This window comes from Chlorocebus sabaeus, chromosome 21, assembly GCF_047675955.1.
Source record: "Chlorocebus sabaeus isolate Y175 chromosome 21, mChlSab1.0.hap1, whole genome shotgun sequence".
NCBI classification, from domain to species: Eukaryota; Metazoa; Chordata; class Mammalia; order Primates; family Cercopithecidae; genus Chlorocebus; species Chlorocebus sabaeus.
Window position 1 is genome coordinate 124,076,018 of NC_132924.1, and position 14,554 is coordinate 124,090,571.

General features: G+C 56.5%; 1 protein-coding gene across 3 annotated transcripts; it reads right to left on the reverse strand.

Moving 5' to 3' along the window:
* Nucleotides 1-2,998: 2,998 nt before the first annotated feature.
* On the reverse strand, nucleotides 2,999-14,335 carry CRYGN (crystallin gamma N). 3 transcript variants are annotated; one of them, XM_007983531.3, is made up of 4 exons: nucleotides 14,062-14,309; nucleotides 12,185-12,433; nucleotides 10,365-10,510; nucleotides 2,999-4,346 (listed from the first exon to the last, which is right to left on the reverse strand). In XM_007983531.3, the coding sequence occupies exons 1-4, from the start codon at nucleotides 14,080-14,082 to the stop codon at nucleotides 4,214-4,216; spliced, it is 549 nt and encodes a 182-aa protein (XP_007981722.1). In that variant the 5' UTR covers nucleotides 14,083-14,309; the 3' UTR covers nucleotides 2,999-4,213. The 3 variants fall into 3 exon arrangements, with proteins under 3 accessions (XP_007981722.1, XP_072865607.1, XP_007981721.2); XM_007983530.3 differs by lacking the exon at nucleotides 2,999-4,346 and adding an exon at nucleotides 6,218-6,436; XM_073009506.1 differs by lacking the exon at nucleotides 10,365-10,510 and having other exon boundaries at nucleotides 12,028-12,433; nucleotides 14,062-14,335.
* Nucleotides 14,336-14,554: the final 219 nt, after the last annotated feature.

The following is a 14,554-nucleotide window of genomic DNA, read 5'->3' on the forward strand; positions in this document are numbered from 1 at the left end:
TGGAAGGCAGAGAAAAGAGCACTTGGCTTTTCCAGATGCTTTAGTGAAGGCAGGCAAGGGAGGGAGGAGGGAACTGGGATTGGAAGAGCTAATCCACAGCGAAGGCTGTGGCTCCTTAAATCTTCATTTGTTTACACCAGGCAGTGTAGTATTTTTCGAACTGGAGAACTGTGACCTACTAGGAGGTTGTGAAATCAGCTTCGTGGGTCTCTGAGCAGCATTCTTTTAAAGTAAAATAAAATAGAAAACATTGATGCTCAACTAAAGAGTGAAAGTAGGACTGTTTGTGACACAGCTGTGTTAGTTTTGTATCTAATGACCTACATGTGAGTCTCAGTCAAACAGATGGGGAAGCCGTTGCCACAGTGGGGTGATGTGCAGAGGGAGTTGGGCGTGGGCTCGGGGGTCAGACAGCCTGGGGCACTTGGCCTCTTTGGCTATTTATGGCACACATTTGGGCAAGTTACAATCATCCTTTTAGGTCTATTTCTTCTATTGTAAAAGAGAGAAAATAATATACCCACCTCATTATATGTAAAATATGGGCTAGCACACAGTTTAGGTCCCAGTAATTACCGGAGAAAATGCTGTTGGTATTGGTATCTACTGATAACCAATCGCTGCCAGGCCCCACTTTCATGACCCAATTAGGTTCACTTAAAAGTAGCAACACACTCACATGTAAACCAGAAATGTTAAAATCTCCTCCCCCACAAAAAGTTGACTTTGGCACAGTGCCATCCACCGAATCCTGTGGGATGCTATTAGAGAAAATCCTAGGAAACCTGTTAATTTCCCTGCAGGAGGGCTAACGTGGAGGGTGCAGCTTGTGAGTGATCGGCATGGGGCCAGGAGACCCATGGAAGAAACTTCTCTCTGGCCTGGGTCCCAGGAATTGCTGGGCTTCTTCCGGAAAACTCACTTCCTTTCATCTTTGGGACTGAGCAAATGATGGAGTTGATCCTGTTTCCCTGCTTGCTTTGGCCCTATTAGGAGTTCCTCTCTAGCAGAGAGCACAGGACTTGTGCCAGGGAGAGTATTATGGATGCCTAGCTTTTTTCTACAACCTTTTTCTAAGTCCCCTCTGCCTCAACGATTTCCTCCCGCACTTTTTGTGTCTGCGTTTTTATCACAATGGACTCCTCCCCTGGCCTTGGGCTCCCTTCCCCCAGGGGTAAAGCAGCACTTGAGCATCCCCTCTGTGTGCAGAGGTGACACCACCTCTGCCATCACCAGCCCCAGGAAGGGACTTCCATCCAGCAGCCCCACTGGGTGGGAGCGCCCATTTCTACTGCCCGCATGACTGTCTGTGCAGTTTAGGAATGCCGGGGCTGGGAGTTAGGCTGGGTACACTGTGCGGGGGAGACGCCACCCTGCTCCCTGTGCCTGGCATCTAGAACTGAACACTCTACCGCTATGGGAATGGAACCCAGGGCACGACCATCTCAGCCTGCGGAACGATCCAGCCCAACTGGTGAGAACTCCCGCCCTGGTGTTGGGGGCCAGACAGGGTGCGTGGAGAGGGTCCTTATAACCTGGTCAGTCCCCTAGCCAGAGCAGTCCTACACATCGCTGAGCCCTCTTCAGGTTGAGAATGCTCGCCCTCAGCCCAGCCCTACCCTCAGTCCAGCCCTACCCTCTGCCCCTGCCCTTACCCAGGGAGGGCAGTCCTGGGGGTCCCAGGACAGGCATGGACCAGGACTAGGGTTACCAGCACTGACCTGCCCAGCCTGCCCCCCAGCCCCAGCAAGGGGCTGCAGACCCACAGGCTGGCTCCAGAGCTGCCACCCCTCCACACACAGCCCACGCCAGCTGGGCTCTACAGGATCCTTTTAAACTACGATTCCAAAGCGGGCTGGCCACAGGCAAGAAGCCAGGAGCCTGTTTACACAAATGCTCCCTGCTCAGGGAAGGCTGCCCAAGTCACTCCTTCCTGCTGTCCCCAGACCCGGGCTACTAAGGTCTAGGGGTCCGGAAGGCAGGGTTAGTCCCAGGCAACCACAGGGACGCTCCAGGGGGCTCTGCTGAAGGACAAGGACCTCCTCCTCCTGCATCTCAGCCTCCCCAGCAGCCACAGCCAAGAGCCCTGCCAAGCTGATGGGGCCCACTCCATCAACAAGCAGGTGACAGCTTCTTCAGGTAGGGGGTGGGGCGTGGTCGCACAGGAGACCCGCAGGGTTCCCTGGGATCCAGGGAGGACCTTCATTCCCACATTGCCTCCCACAGTCCTGAGCACCTGAGCAACAAGGAGTTAATATTTTTTGATTATGGCAAAATACACATATAGTTTATCATGCTAACCATTTGAAGTGTGTGGTTGAGTGGCATTAAGTGCACACACACAGTTGTGCAGCCGTCAGCACCATCTGTCTGTCTCCAGAACTCTGTCATCTTCACAAACTGAAACTCTGGAGCTAAATCTTTAAATCTGTTTCATTCGACAAGCTTTTTGTTTGTTCGTCTTTTTTTTTTTTTTTTTTTTGACGTCCCTGGGTGGGCTCAAACTCATCCAACGGGCTTTGATTGAAGATCTGTTGTGGCTTCCTGGGGGGAACACAGGCAGGACAGACCTGCTCTGAAGGCACCCAGTGGCATGAAGAGGCAAGCCAAGAAGACTCCAGCCAAGAAGGCGGTAGCCCGCTGGCCACCTCGGGGCACGGGAGGGAGGCCCAGGAAGAGGAAGGGGCCAACAGAGACTTCTTGGACCAGCCCTTGGTTGGTGGGAGGAACTTCTTGGCTCGGGGGATGGGGTGGCTGGGGGGATTCAAAGGGAATGTTTTTCCTCTGGTCAGACTGGACCTGATAAACAGTGCAGGGGGCCGGCAGGGCAGAGGGACCCAGGGCTGAGGACATGAGGGGATGGTTCTGTGAAAGTCCCAGCTTTCCAAACCACAGAGGGAGGCAGAAATATGTGAAGCATGTGTGGCTCTGAGGGCCTCTCACCCTCGGTCCATCGACCCCTGGACAGACTTCAGATAAATTACAAGCTGCCCACAAGCACTTTGGTGGGAATCTTGTTTTTCCTCTTTCAGACAAAAAGCAGATTTGCTGACAGATTAGGGAGCAGGGGGCTGGGGTGAGGAGGAGGTCACCCAGGAGCACAAAGCCCATTCGAGAAGCATTAAATCACCAGTTAATGAGGTGCTGCTATGCCTTGGTGCTGGGGAGGAGAGGAGTAGTTCAGGGGAAGCCTCTGGAACTCATGGGAACGACTGCTAGGCCTGGTTTTTCCCGTGACTCCCAAGGACCTAGACTGAACCGGTGGGGCCTGCGGTTCTCATTTCATTCCCCAGGCATTAATTGCCTATGAGGGGGCGGAATGATTACCACTGCTGTATGTCTGAGGACACTGAGACACACAGCAGTGGCTTCTCCAATGTCATAGCCTAGTGAGTGATGGAGTGGGAATCAGGTTGGAGTTTGGAGCCAAGTTACCCTCTCTCCTGTGACGCCACTCCCCTGCCTGCTTCCCCACCCCGTCACCTGCTGGGTCACCTACCACTAACCAGCCCTCATATGGCACCTGCTCACAGGTCACGCCTTTGGCTTTTACAAGGGTATACAGTTGGCACAACAGACATGATTGCACTCATTTCACAGAACAGGGTCTGAGGCCTGGAGAGGCTTTGGGTTTGCACCAAATTCATGACAAAAATATATCTAAATATGCAAATGTGTGGCGCAGTATAGAGGACTGGTGAGGAACAAAAAGGATCAATCAGCCAGCCAGACCTGGGTTTTAGTCCTGACTGCTGTGTGACCCCGGGCAAGTTGCTTAACCCATCTGTGTCTAGCTCTCCTCGTCTGTACAGTGGTGATAAGCGTATCATCATCTTGGCATTATTGTACGTGATAAGTAAAATTACACAGATTCCAGCTACTACAGAGCCTGGCATGAAGTCAGTGCTCCACAAATATCCATCAACATCATCACCATCATCAGCCGTGGGCTAACAGGTGTGAGATGGTGGAGGCCTGAGGGCAGCAGGGTGCCAAGGCCCAAGGAGTCTGTGGAGGGTTGGACGGCTGTTTCAGAAAAGACAGGGCCCTTGCCATGGGTGGCGAGGGCCTCCCGCTGGCAGATATGCCACACAGAAGGATCCACCTCCTAACAAACTGGCAGAGAAATGAAAACTGAGGGCATGATTTTCAGCAAACACTCTCCCGGCTCAGAAACGGTGCAGGTGCATTTCCATGTCGATCGGTTCCAGGCTCAGAGCTTTGCAGTCAGGACAGGTGGCTGAGTTGTTGCTGGTTTTGTGGTGGCCTCTTCCAGTCCTTGATCTGATTGAAGAGAGCTGCTTACCTGGAAGTCCTCAGCTCCGAAGCTTCTAGGGCTCCATGCTCTGTGGTTTGCAGGTGAAAGGAGGAGGGGCTGGAGCATTAGGGGTACAGAGCAGGCCTTCTGTGGACCCGACTACCACATGGATGGCGGAGGGGATGGTTGCCTAGTGGTTTCATACCTTCATTTGGCCTCAGCCGTCATGGGACAGCCTACGGGGCTCCCACAGTGGTCATGGCCCCTCCGTCTTTGCCACCCAGCTCTTGGTGGGGCATTGTTTTGGGTGAATTGAGTGACTCATCGTGACTCTTTTCCCATTGCTCTCTCAGTGAGGGATGGGGAGGGGTTGGAGGACACCCAGGAACGGGACAGCCATCCCCTGGCCCACCACATTCAGGCCACCACACTCTGCGGCAGAATCAGCCCCTGAGATTTTGTTTTTCCTTTGGGAACCTGTGTTCCCTCCCTGAGCGCCCTGTCATACATCCATCACCCTCTGGGCCTGTCAGCGTGTCTCAGTTCAATTCCGATAGTAACCCAGGGCTCCTGGGCTTTCCCTGGGAGTCCTGAGCCCGGCGACCAGCCTAGAGGGCTGATCCCCAGTCCAAACCCCTCCGCCTACTCAGAAAACCGGAGCAAGATGTGTGGTGAGGAGGACCCGGGAACTGAGAGGCCAGTCGGGAGCCAGCTGGTTGGGGGGCCTCTGGGATCTCTGTGGGGGATTAAAGGTTGGACCAGGAGCCAGGTCCCTGACCAGAACGCTGTGGGCACATGGGTGATCCAACCCATGCACCTGGCCCCCCCCCACCCCGATCCCCTCATCCAGCCAGGCCTCGGTCCAGGCATAGGCCGTGTGCACATCTTTGGGGTCTCCATGTCCAGGAGCCCCGTGCTCAGGGACCTCGGGTCCAGAGCCCCTGCGTTCTCCTCAGAAGCCCAGAGCACTCCATCTGTTGCCTCCTTCTGGAGTGGGTTACGGTTTCCTCACAGGCAGCCTCCATTCAGGACTCTCCTAGGGGGCTGCTGGCAGCAGGGAGTTACCTGGGCCACCCCCAGGGACCAGAGTTCCCCCTCGAGGGTCCTTTCCTCTCTCCCCTGTGAGTTGGAAGTGTAGGCATGGGTGGGGAGGCAGTGGGGGGATACTTTTGGGGATGTGGACCCTCTTATGCTCAGGAATCCCACTGCTTGGGCCGAGTACCTCCTTCCAGGACAGGCTTCTCCCTCCCTTCCGTCCCCCAGGGGTGGGGTGTCCCCTCGAGATTCAAGCCCACCCCCACAGGAGGACCCAGTGTTCTGGAGAGGGCCCAGGCCTGGAGGAATTCTGCAGGCGGGCACTTGGTGCTGCACGAGGTGAAGACCTGAGCCAAGGCTGCCGGTTCTGGGTCTGCGGGCCCCACTGCTCCAGGGGCTACAGCTGCAGCAGACACGCCCCATTTCCCTTTCTCCCCGAAAGCCCCTCCATTCCCACAGAGCCCACCTGTTCAAGCTAAACCCCCACTCCGACACTCACCACCACTAATTTTTTTCTCTTTCGTAGGAGAGGGGTCTGCCCTGGGTGCAAACCATCCTTCCAGAGCGGTCGCCCTTAGAAACTCCGAGGCCAAGATTAGCCATGAGGATAAAACCCAGAGATCAGACACAGAGACCCGGGGTCAGGCCTTTGGCCACGTGGCCTGGCAGCCTTACCTTGCTGAGTCACAGAGAGGCAGAGCCCCAAGCGAGCCTGGGGAGCCCCGCACCAGCCTGGGTTCCGGCCCTTCCCTCTCCTCATTGCTTCTCATCACCTCTCCCCACCACTCTCCCCCCTCTGGCCCAGGGGGTCCCTGCGAGTCCAGGAAAGCGCCCTGGATCGTCCGGCTCCTCCCAGGGCTGGGACATCCATTGCCAAGAGAGCACTCAGAAGCCGCCCATTGGCTTTGAGGACTTTTATTGCCCAAGGTCCTGAGGTCTGGGTGGGACCGCAAGGGGCTGCCCCTGTCCCCAGAGCTGTGCCTGGCCATCCTGGTGGGAGGGCTCGGCTAGAAGAAGTTGACCACCCTGCGGAGCGACTGCACCCGCGTGCTGTGGGCCTCCCAGTCGGAGAAGCTGCGGAAGTCGCCCCTCTCCACCACGTACATGCGGCCGCGGTAGTTGGGCTCCTCGTACAGGACCCACCTGGAGGCCAGGGGAGCAGGGATCAGGGGCCGCTGGGAAGCCCCCCTGGACTCCGGACAGAAGAGCTTGCACAGCCTGGCCACCCAGCAACCCCTCCTGGCCGAGTGGCCCCTTCACTCTGGGCTACACGAACGCACCCACGGTGCCCACCTTGGCTTTTATTTCCTTCCTCAGTGCCGTGTGGGGTCCGTGCAGGGGTGTGACACGTGTAGGGACAGGCCTAGTAACGTCCACATTTTAAAACTGACCAGTCCTGGCCGGGTGTGGTGGCTCATGCCTGTAATCCCAGAACTTTGGGAGGCCGAGGCAGGCAGATCTCTTGTGGTCAGGAGTTCGAGAGCAGCCTGGCCAATGTGGTGAAACCCTGTCTCCACTACAAATATAAAAATTAGCCGGGCGTGGTGGTGCATGCCTGTAATCCCAGCTACTCAGGAGACTGAGGCAAGAGAATTGCTTGAACCAGGGAGGCGGAGGTTGCAGTGAGCTGAGATCTCGCCACTGCATTTCAACCATCCTTGGCAAGGATGCACTGCCGCCATCACTGCACGCCCCACGCACTCCTGTTCCCTGATAAGGACCACCTTGCACAGACAGTGCCCCCAGCACCTGACGGGGGGCCTGGCACAGAGGGCACCATTCATTCAGTGAATGCCAGTGGGTTCCCACATGTGTGCCCAACATGTCAGGTACCAGAGGTGCCATGGTCACATGACATAGTTCCTGCCCCCTCCTGCCCTCATGGGGCCTCCCCTGCAGAGGAAATGGGCTGTGGGGGTACAGTTGCACCGAGGAGCCTGCAGGGCACAGAGGAGGGTCAGGGAGTCCCAAGTGGGGCCCCTTCCTCTCCTCCTCCCCTTCTGCACACCTCCGGGGTGGCCAACAACAATCCAGAGAGCAGGAACAGTCAGGACAAGTCTTTACGGAGCCTGGAGGACCTGGGGCTGGTGGGGGCAGGAGAGAACACAGCCCTCCATCACCCAGGAAGCTGTGGGCCCGGCCCAGAAAAGCAGGAAGGTGTGGTAGGGAGGGAATGGGGGACCAGGAGGAAGGGACTGGAGGTCCAGGGTAGTGGCCTCTGCCTGGGAAGGGGCATGTGATACAAGGAAGATGCCTCAGGACAGCTCGGAGCAGGGGCTGGCCCGACCCTGTCCTTCCCTCACCATCTCTCAGACGAGCGAGGCTTGTCACACTTGGTGCCTGGCACAGTCTGCTGCCTCGAGGGTTGGCGCCAGGAAGGAAGAGAGAGAGGCAGAGGGTGTGAGCCAGCCTGGAGCACCTGCTGGGGGACTCAGAGCAGGCCTGGTCCAGCCTGGACCCCACCCTCATGGCCCCCCGCGTCCATGCTCCTCCACACCTAGAGCTTTCTGACCCCACACCTATGCCGTAGCTGGGGCCTCAGAGGCACCTCAGGGAGTCAGCTGGTCCTTTCCTACCCTGTGGTGGGCAAGAAATACCCTAAGCCATGTCCTGGGCCACATGAGGGTGCTCACATGGACACCCCCAAAAGGAGGGGACAGGGAACCGCCCATCCTCCCGTCCCCTGTCCTGGCTGTGGCTACTGGGAGGAGGCAGAAAGGGGAAGGGGCAGGGGCCTGTCCTGCCCACATGAGCACCGTGCCCTTCCCCAGGTGGGGGTGGTTGGGGGCAGAACGCCAGCACATTTTCCTCCGAAAGCCCACCAGGACATGGATCTGAGGGGACGGGTCATGCCTGGGCTGATGTGGGACCCAGAGGGAAGGAGTCTTGCAGTGGGAGGTGGTGGAGGGGCCCTGCCTCGCCCACTCCCCAGACCCCAGGAAACGCCTCCTAGCAGTGTCCCCTCCAGATCCAGGGGATCCGGGGGCGTTACCTCCTTGACAAGGGCTTACATTTGTGTAAGAGTTAGAGTCTTAGGCGGCAAAGGCTGAGCACCTGGGCCCCCCACCTGGGGGACTGACGGCTGGCTCCTCGCAGGGACGGTGGGGACTGAAGGAGACGGACTGCGTGCCCCTCAGTCAGAGAAATGTTCATCTCCACCTTCTCCACCTTCCTTCTCAACAAGCCCCGGAGTGCTGGGGTGGGCGGGGGGATTGTGTCTCTGGCCTCAGGACATCCTCCATGCAAAGGTGTGACTTGGGCCTTACAAGACACAATTTAGCCAGCAAGTTTTCCAGGGCAAATTCTTGTTTTGGAATGCCACCCCTGGGCTCCAGGTGCCACCAATTTAGGGCAAAATGCAATTTCATAAAATGGAATCCTGGAGCTAGCTAGAGTGACAGAAACAGCAGATTTCTGCCACTATCAGGCCACCAGGGAAAGGTGGGATGTACACAGTCCCTCCTATCCCTGGGAACTGGTTCCAGGACTTCCCTTGGATGTCAAAATCCAAGGATGCTCAAGTTCCAGATATAAAATGTCATTGTATTTGCATATAACCCACGCGTATCCTCCCATATATAGTAAGTCCTCGCTTAACCCCATCAGTAGGTATTTGGGAACCGTGGCTTTCAGCACGCGATATATAACAAAGCCATTTCTCCCCTCATCAATCTTATAATGAATCCACATTGAACAAGACAACATATTCGAGGACCTGCCATACATCATTTCACTTAAAGTCACAGTCTCCAAGAACCTATCCCCAATGTTAAGTGAGGACTTACTGGACTTGAAATCATCTCTAGATTACTTATGATACCGAATCCAACGTAAATGCTATGTAAATAGCTGTACAGTATCTTTCAGGGAATAATGTACATATTCAGCATAGACACAATTGTGGGGGGATATTTTCACTGTGCGGTTGGAGCCCACGGACATGGGGTGCCACCTGTGCCCACCTCTGCCTTGGCTCAGTCTCTGTCTCCCTGCAGTCCCTCTGCCCCCTGCATCCTCTCCAAAGCTCCCTGGCCTTGAACCTCTGGAGTATAGAAGGCAAATTGTTCTTCAATTGCTTTGATAGGCGCCAGAAGCATGCACAGCCAGCTGGAACCTGTGTGAGGGGCTCTTGGCCTGAGGGGAGGGAACTGAGGCCTGGGAAAGCGGCCAGCTGTGGAACAGGGACAGACACAGGCTTGGCTGTAGTCTCAGCTGTGCCACTCCCACGGGACGGCTGGGCAGTCAGCCTTCTGAGTCTCAGCTTGCCCTTTGTAGAACGGGGGCAATAATATCTACCTGACGTAGAGGTGTGGGCTGGACAATGAAAATAGATGGCCAACTTGAAGGTGCTCAGAGGGTAGTTGCAAAAGGGGAGTATGCGGGAGGGCAGGAGGGGGCACGAAGGCTGCCCTTGGTTGACCAGGAGGAAACCCAAGTGTGGGGCAGACAAACCCGTCTGGGCCTGGGCAAAATCCCCCCAGCTACTCTCTGTCCAGAAGTGAGCCACCCTGAAGTCCGTCTTCCCCCAGAGTCCAGGGCGGTAGGGTTTGCAGAGAGGCCCAGTTCAGGGGTCAGGTTTGCTGGGTAGGCGCTGGGCAGGGTGGGCTGGTCCACCCTTCTCTGAGCAGGTGAGCCCACTGTGGCTTTCCAGCCCATAAGGCCCTTTGGCTGGGGGGGATCCTTTGGTAAGCAGGTGTCCCCCAGCTCAAGAAAACCAAAGGCAGTCTCTTGCATCAGATCAATCGCAGAGAACTGTGCAGCTTTCAAGGCCCTCTCCTACCTCTGTTCCTGGACCGATGCCCTACAGGGAAGGTCTCAGGATGCCTCTGGAGCCCAGGGTCCCTCTCTGAGGCCCTTCTGGGCCATAGGGGAAGCTCCCCACTGCTTGACTGGGGCAGGTGAGGCAGTGAGGAAAACAGATGGCCTGTGGGACCAGGGACACGCTGCCCCCTGCTGCAGGTCTCATTCTCACCCCACCCACCAACCCTGCATGGCGGGCAGCCTCCCACGCCTGGTGCTGAAGGGCCTAGCTGGGCCTTGGGGTGCGGCCACATGGCTGGCCTGTACTCACGCTCCGTCCCCGTACACCTTGATGGCGTTGATGCAGTTCTTGGCCCAGCCCCTACTCTGCAGGAAGGGGCAGTCCTCCAGGAACTCCAGGCACTGGCCCGTAAAGTTGCAACCCTCAAAGATTTCCAGGCGGAAATGTTCCCCGTGCTCCAAGACCAAGCGAAAAAGAAGGAAAGAAGGAGGCTACTGTGAATTACCCTCTCCCAGAAATAGAAGCCCCAGGCAGGAAGGAATTAGGAGGCACCCAGGGCACTGGGCACCCCCACCCCACATACTTCAGTCCCGCACTTCTGTTTGTTCTTCCACATGAGATGTTGTTGGAAGAAAGGGTTCTATTACTCTAAAATTGTTTCAAGCCACTGAGCTGGTCTAAGCACCTCTTTCTACAACTAGAAAATCTGAGGTCCAAAGACAGCCAAACTGACCAGAGGCCAGCGGTCAGGCTCAGACCAGGGCTGGGGTCTCAGGACTCCCTCTGGGTGCTCAGCCTGGGGGACTTCTGCCCTGGTCACACCAACACACTCCCGTTTCTGACTTCACTCCAGGGCCGCAGCCCACAGGCAAGCCTTCAAATGATAACGTTTTAAAACTGTAATAGAACCTTTTAGTAAAACATAAAGCCAAAAATCTAAAACAAATACCAGATCTCGTGTGCTGAAACTCCTGCTGGCCTTGACATCATCGCCCCCTAGGCTCAGCACGTCTCCCTATACGATTCCCGCATTTCCAAAAGACAGAGGAGGGCCAGCCCCTGCCTGGCTCAGAAGCCGGCCGGGCCTGGTCTGCGTCACAGCTGGCCCCAGGATAGCTCTTAGGAGAACAGCAGTTCTCAAGATACCAAGGATATTTTTCATGTAAATAGCATTATGCAGGGTCCAGGGCCAACCATTTAAATTTCTTTTTTGCCAATTGTACCACAGCCTGGAAGAAATACTAAGAAAGCATTCTTACAATTTGAGATGCCAAAGCCCAGCTGATTTTGCAACTGATACAGAAAAGAGAGGGGGCCCCACACAGAGGCCCCTTCCCTGGGGTTCCTCAGACGTTCACCAGAACCGCCCGGCCCAGGTATCAGGGGAGGGTCCTCGGCAGACATAAGCCCAGACTCTCTGTGATGAGACATGCATACCCCCAGGCTCAGGAATCCCCTACTTCCCACCGGAAGCTCCCAGAGCTTACAGCAGGTCAGCGAGTACTCATGACCTGGGGGAACCGCCTTGCTTAAATCCCACCCTAGGAGCAGCTGGACAGAAACAGTCCTTCACCACGGGGGAGCCATGCCCTTCGTCTGCCCTCCCTGCATACACCTCTTGGGTGGCAGCTACCTGTGTAATTCCAAGGGACCTGCCCCCAATTTTCCTCTGACTGGTGGGTGATTCTTCAGCTTCCTCCATCAGCCACTCCAAGACCGCAGTACGGAAGGCTCCAGAATGTGCTACAAGACCACCTGTACCAGTGGCCACACTAGGCCCAAATCAGCCTCCCATTGGCTGAGTGTCCCTTATCTGGCTGGAAATCTAAATTTGGACGATTTCAACGGCATTTTAAATGGACAATGCAGCTAGATTTTTGGATCCAAAACTTAAAGTGGTTTCCTGATACCTGTATGAAAACTCAGGGCCACTCCCGCTCGGTTCCCAGCAACTCGGCCCCCACCTACTCACCTCATGCCAGCAGGTGGCTCCGGGTATAGCTCCCTCAGTCTTACAGACTTTAAAGCTGGGAGGCCCACGCTCCCCAATTCCTTACCACTGTCTGCCAGGGCTGACCCTCGGTCCCTCCGGCAGGAAGACTCAACCCTCGGTGGACAGGCCCACTCACCATTCCTACAGGCCGACAGGAGCCCATGTGGTCACTGTGGCTGTTCCAGCGGAAGAAGTCAGGGTAGTCGCCGTGCTCCAAGATGAACTGCTGGCCCCGGAAGTCAGGGTGATCGAAGCAGACCCAGGCTCCGCTCTCCACGCGGATAGAGTTCACTCGGTTCATAAAGCCCCGGTCCTGGAAGTTGTCACAGTCCCCAAAGACCTCCAGCTTCCTCCCCGTGAAGTGCTTGCCCTCATAGAGAGTGATCTAGAAAGGGCAGGTTACAGAGCCTGAGGGTCAGGGGCTTCTCTCCTTCAGTGTTGGAGGCTGGTGTCTGGGACTCAGCACCCTCGACGGAACCCCTACTCCCAGGCCCGCCAAAGCCCACTCCTGCTGCACACAGTAACATTATTTGCCAATTGGGCAAAAGCATGAATAGCTGGCAGACTGATGCCAAACACAGCTACTGTTCCTTCCTACCCTTAGGAGCTCACAGTGGAGCAGACAAATTTCAACAGCGGTCTGGGGACAGGGGCTTCCCCTTTGCCTAGGTGTCCATTTCAAAATGGGCTCTTGTCAACTTCCACTGCATTTTTTAACTCATTTTTTAATTCTTAAAACATAAAGCCGATAATAACATTAAAGGAGGTGTTTTCAAAAGAAGAAACTGCACTCACAACCCTCTCGTGGTAACCCAACATATATTTTGCAGAAAGGTTCCTGGGATTGGGCCTCCTTCAATGGAGAGGCTGAATCGGCCGAAGCCGCGTCAGGGCCTGGCTCGGGATTAATGTTCTCAAAAGAGGGCTTATAAGTGCCACCCTGTCTCTCTGTGTTTTGTAGGCCACTCCTTTGGGTAGCAGGCACGTATGAGATCTGGAGCTCCATCACCCTGGTGGGAGTTCAGACATCGTGTCCTGTAGCTACGTGGTACCCACAGGTTGTCCTTGTCCCGAAACAAAACAAAGGGAAGCAATAACAACCCCCCAAACTCCTTTCCTGCTGTGGAACCTAAAACCCCAACCATTCCCTAACACTTTGGGTTTCAAGAACTGCGGCCCTACAACAGGCCTGTCAGAGCGCAGTGATGCTCCCAATCACTATGGCCGTTTGCGCCTCACCAGTGTCTCCAGTTCGCTCAAAAGAACGTGAGAAATGCCCTTCCAGGCCCCTTGGAGTCAGGCGTGGCCACATGCTTTCACCAGAAAGGAGGCGGACACCCTGGTGTTCTGCACCCCAGAGTTACTGGGGCCTTTGTTACTGAAGCATCACCTGGCCCATGCGGACTGATACAGCAACACAGTCACCCCCAGACACTCTGGCATGTGGCCCTGGAGACCAGAGGCTTCATGGGAGTGGCTAGGCTAGCGGCACTGGAGAGAGGGAGGGAGAGCCACGTCTCCCATCCTTCCTGCACCAGGCAGGGCTGGTAGAGGGCCCCTGAGGCTTTCGGGGAGACCTGGGCACCAAAGGGATTCGGGGCTCCCTCAAATCTCAACATTTTTCAGAGAACCAGCCCTGAGTGTCCCTGAAGAGACCCTGAGGAAGGACAAGCCACACAGACCAGCCTTGGGCAAAGAAGCTGCAGCAGTGGGGCCGAGGGCTGTGGGACAAGCCAAGCCTCCCCCACCCCGAGGAAGCCCCAGGGAGTCTGACCACCCTCCCTGCTCCTGACTGCGAGGCCAGGGGTTGGAACCCCGGAAGGAAGGAGTGGAGACGGAGACCTTCCTATCCACCCACACTAGAAAGGCCCCAGGCCGACCCCGTTTTATTAAGAAATTGAACCAGCTTCCCTTGGGTTTGTCATCCAGCAACAGTGTGCACCCTCCTGAATCCCCTCTCACAGGGGGCGAAGGTGGGGCCCTGCCCGGTTTCCTTGGGGTTGAGGGACTCACCTTCCCCGAGCGCTGCGCCATGGTGCGCCCCGCCCCATCCACGGGTCCCGGTTTATACCGGGCAGCGCCCTGCTGGCTCAGCGCCGCCCGGGACAAAAGATTTGCTGGGCCGGCCCCGGCGCGTTAGTGCTGTCGGGCGTGCTAAGCCCGAGGGGCCACCAGGCTGCTGAGACCCGCCGCGGCCACCCTGTGCCACCGCGAATGCAGCCCGCCCTGCCCGGGGTCTCCCTGTGCTCTCCGCGTTTAGCTCCCAGGCCTCCTTCCTCCCTGAGCCCTCCCGCCCAGCCCGCGGCTGCCCCTGTCCTGCCCTGGAGTGGTGAAGGGAGGAGTGGGGGTGTCTCTCCAGCCCTCCGGCCTTTCTTCCCCGGCGCTGCCCCTCAGCCTTCAGGCCCATCTCCCTCCCTCCCAAGACCTGTTCCGAGCTTCCCAGTCCACTCCCCTTTCTCACCTGGCTGCACGCAGTCTCACCTTGGTGCCAACTTGTCTCCGGGAG

Coding starts and splice junctions, on each gene's coding strand:
- CRYGN (XM_007983530.3), bottom strand. CDS start 14,082: ATGGCGCAGCGCTCGGGGAAG. Junction 10,511..12,184: donor CCTGTCGGCCTGTAGGAATG/GTGAGTGGGCCT, acceptor TTGGTCTTGGAG/CACGGGGAACATTTCCGCCT. Junction 6,437..10,364: donor AAGGTGTACGGGGACGGAGC/GTGAGTACAGGC, acceptor CCTGGCCTCCAG/GTGGGTCCTGTACGAGGAGC.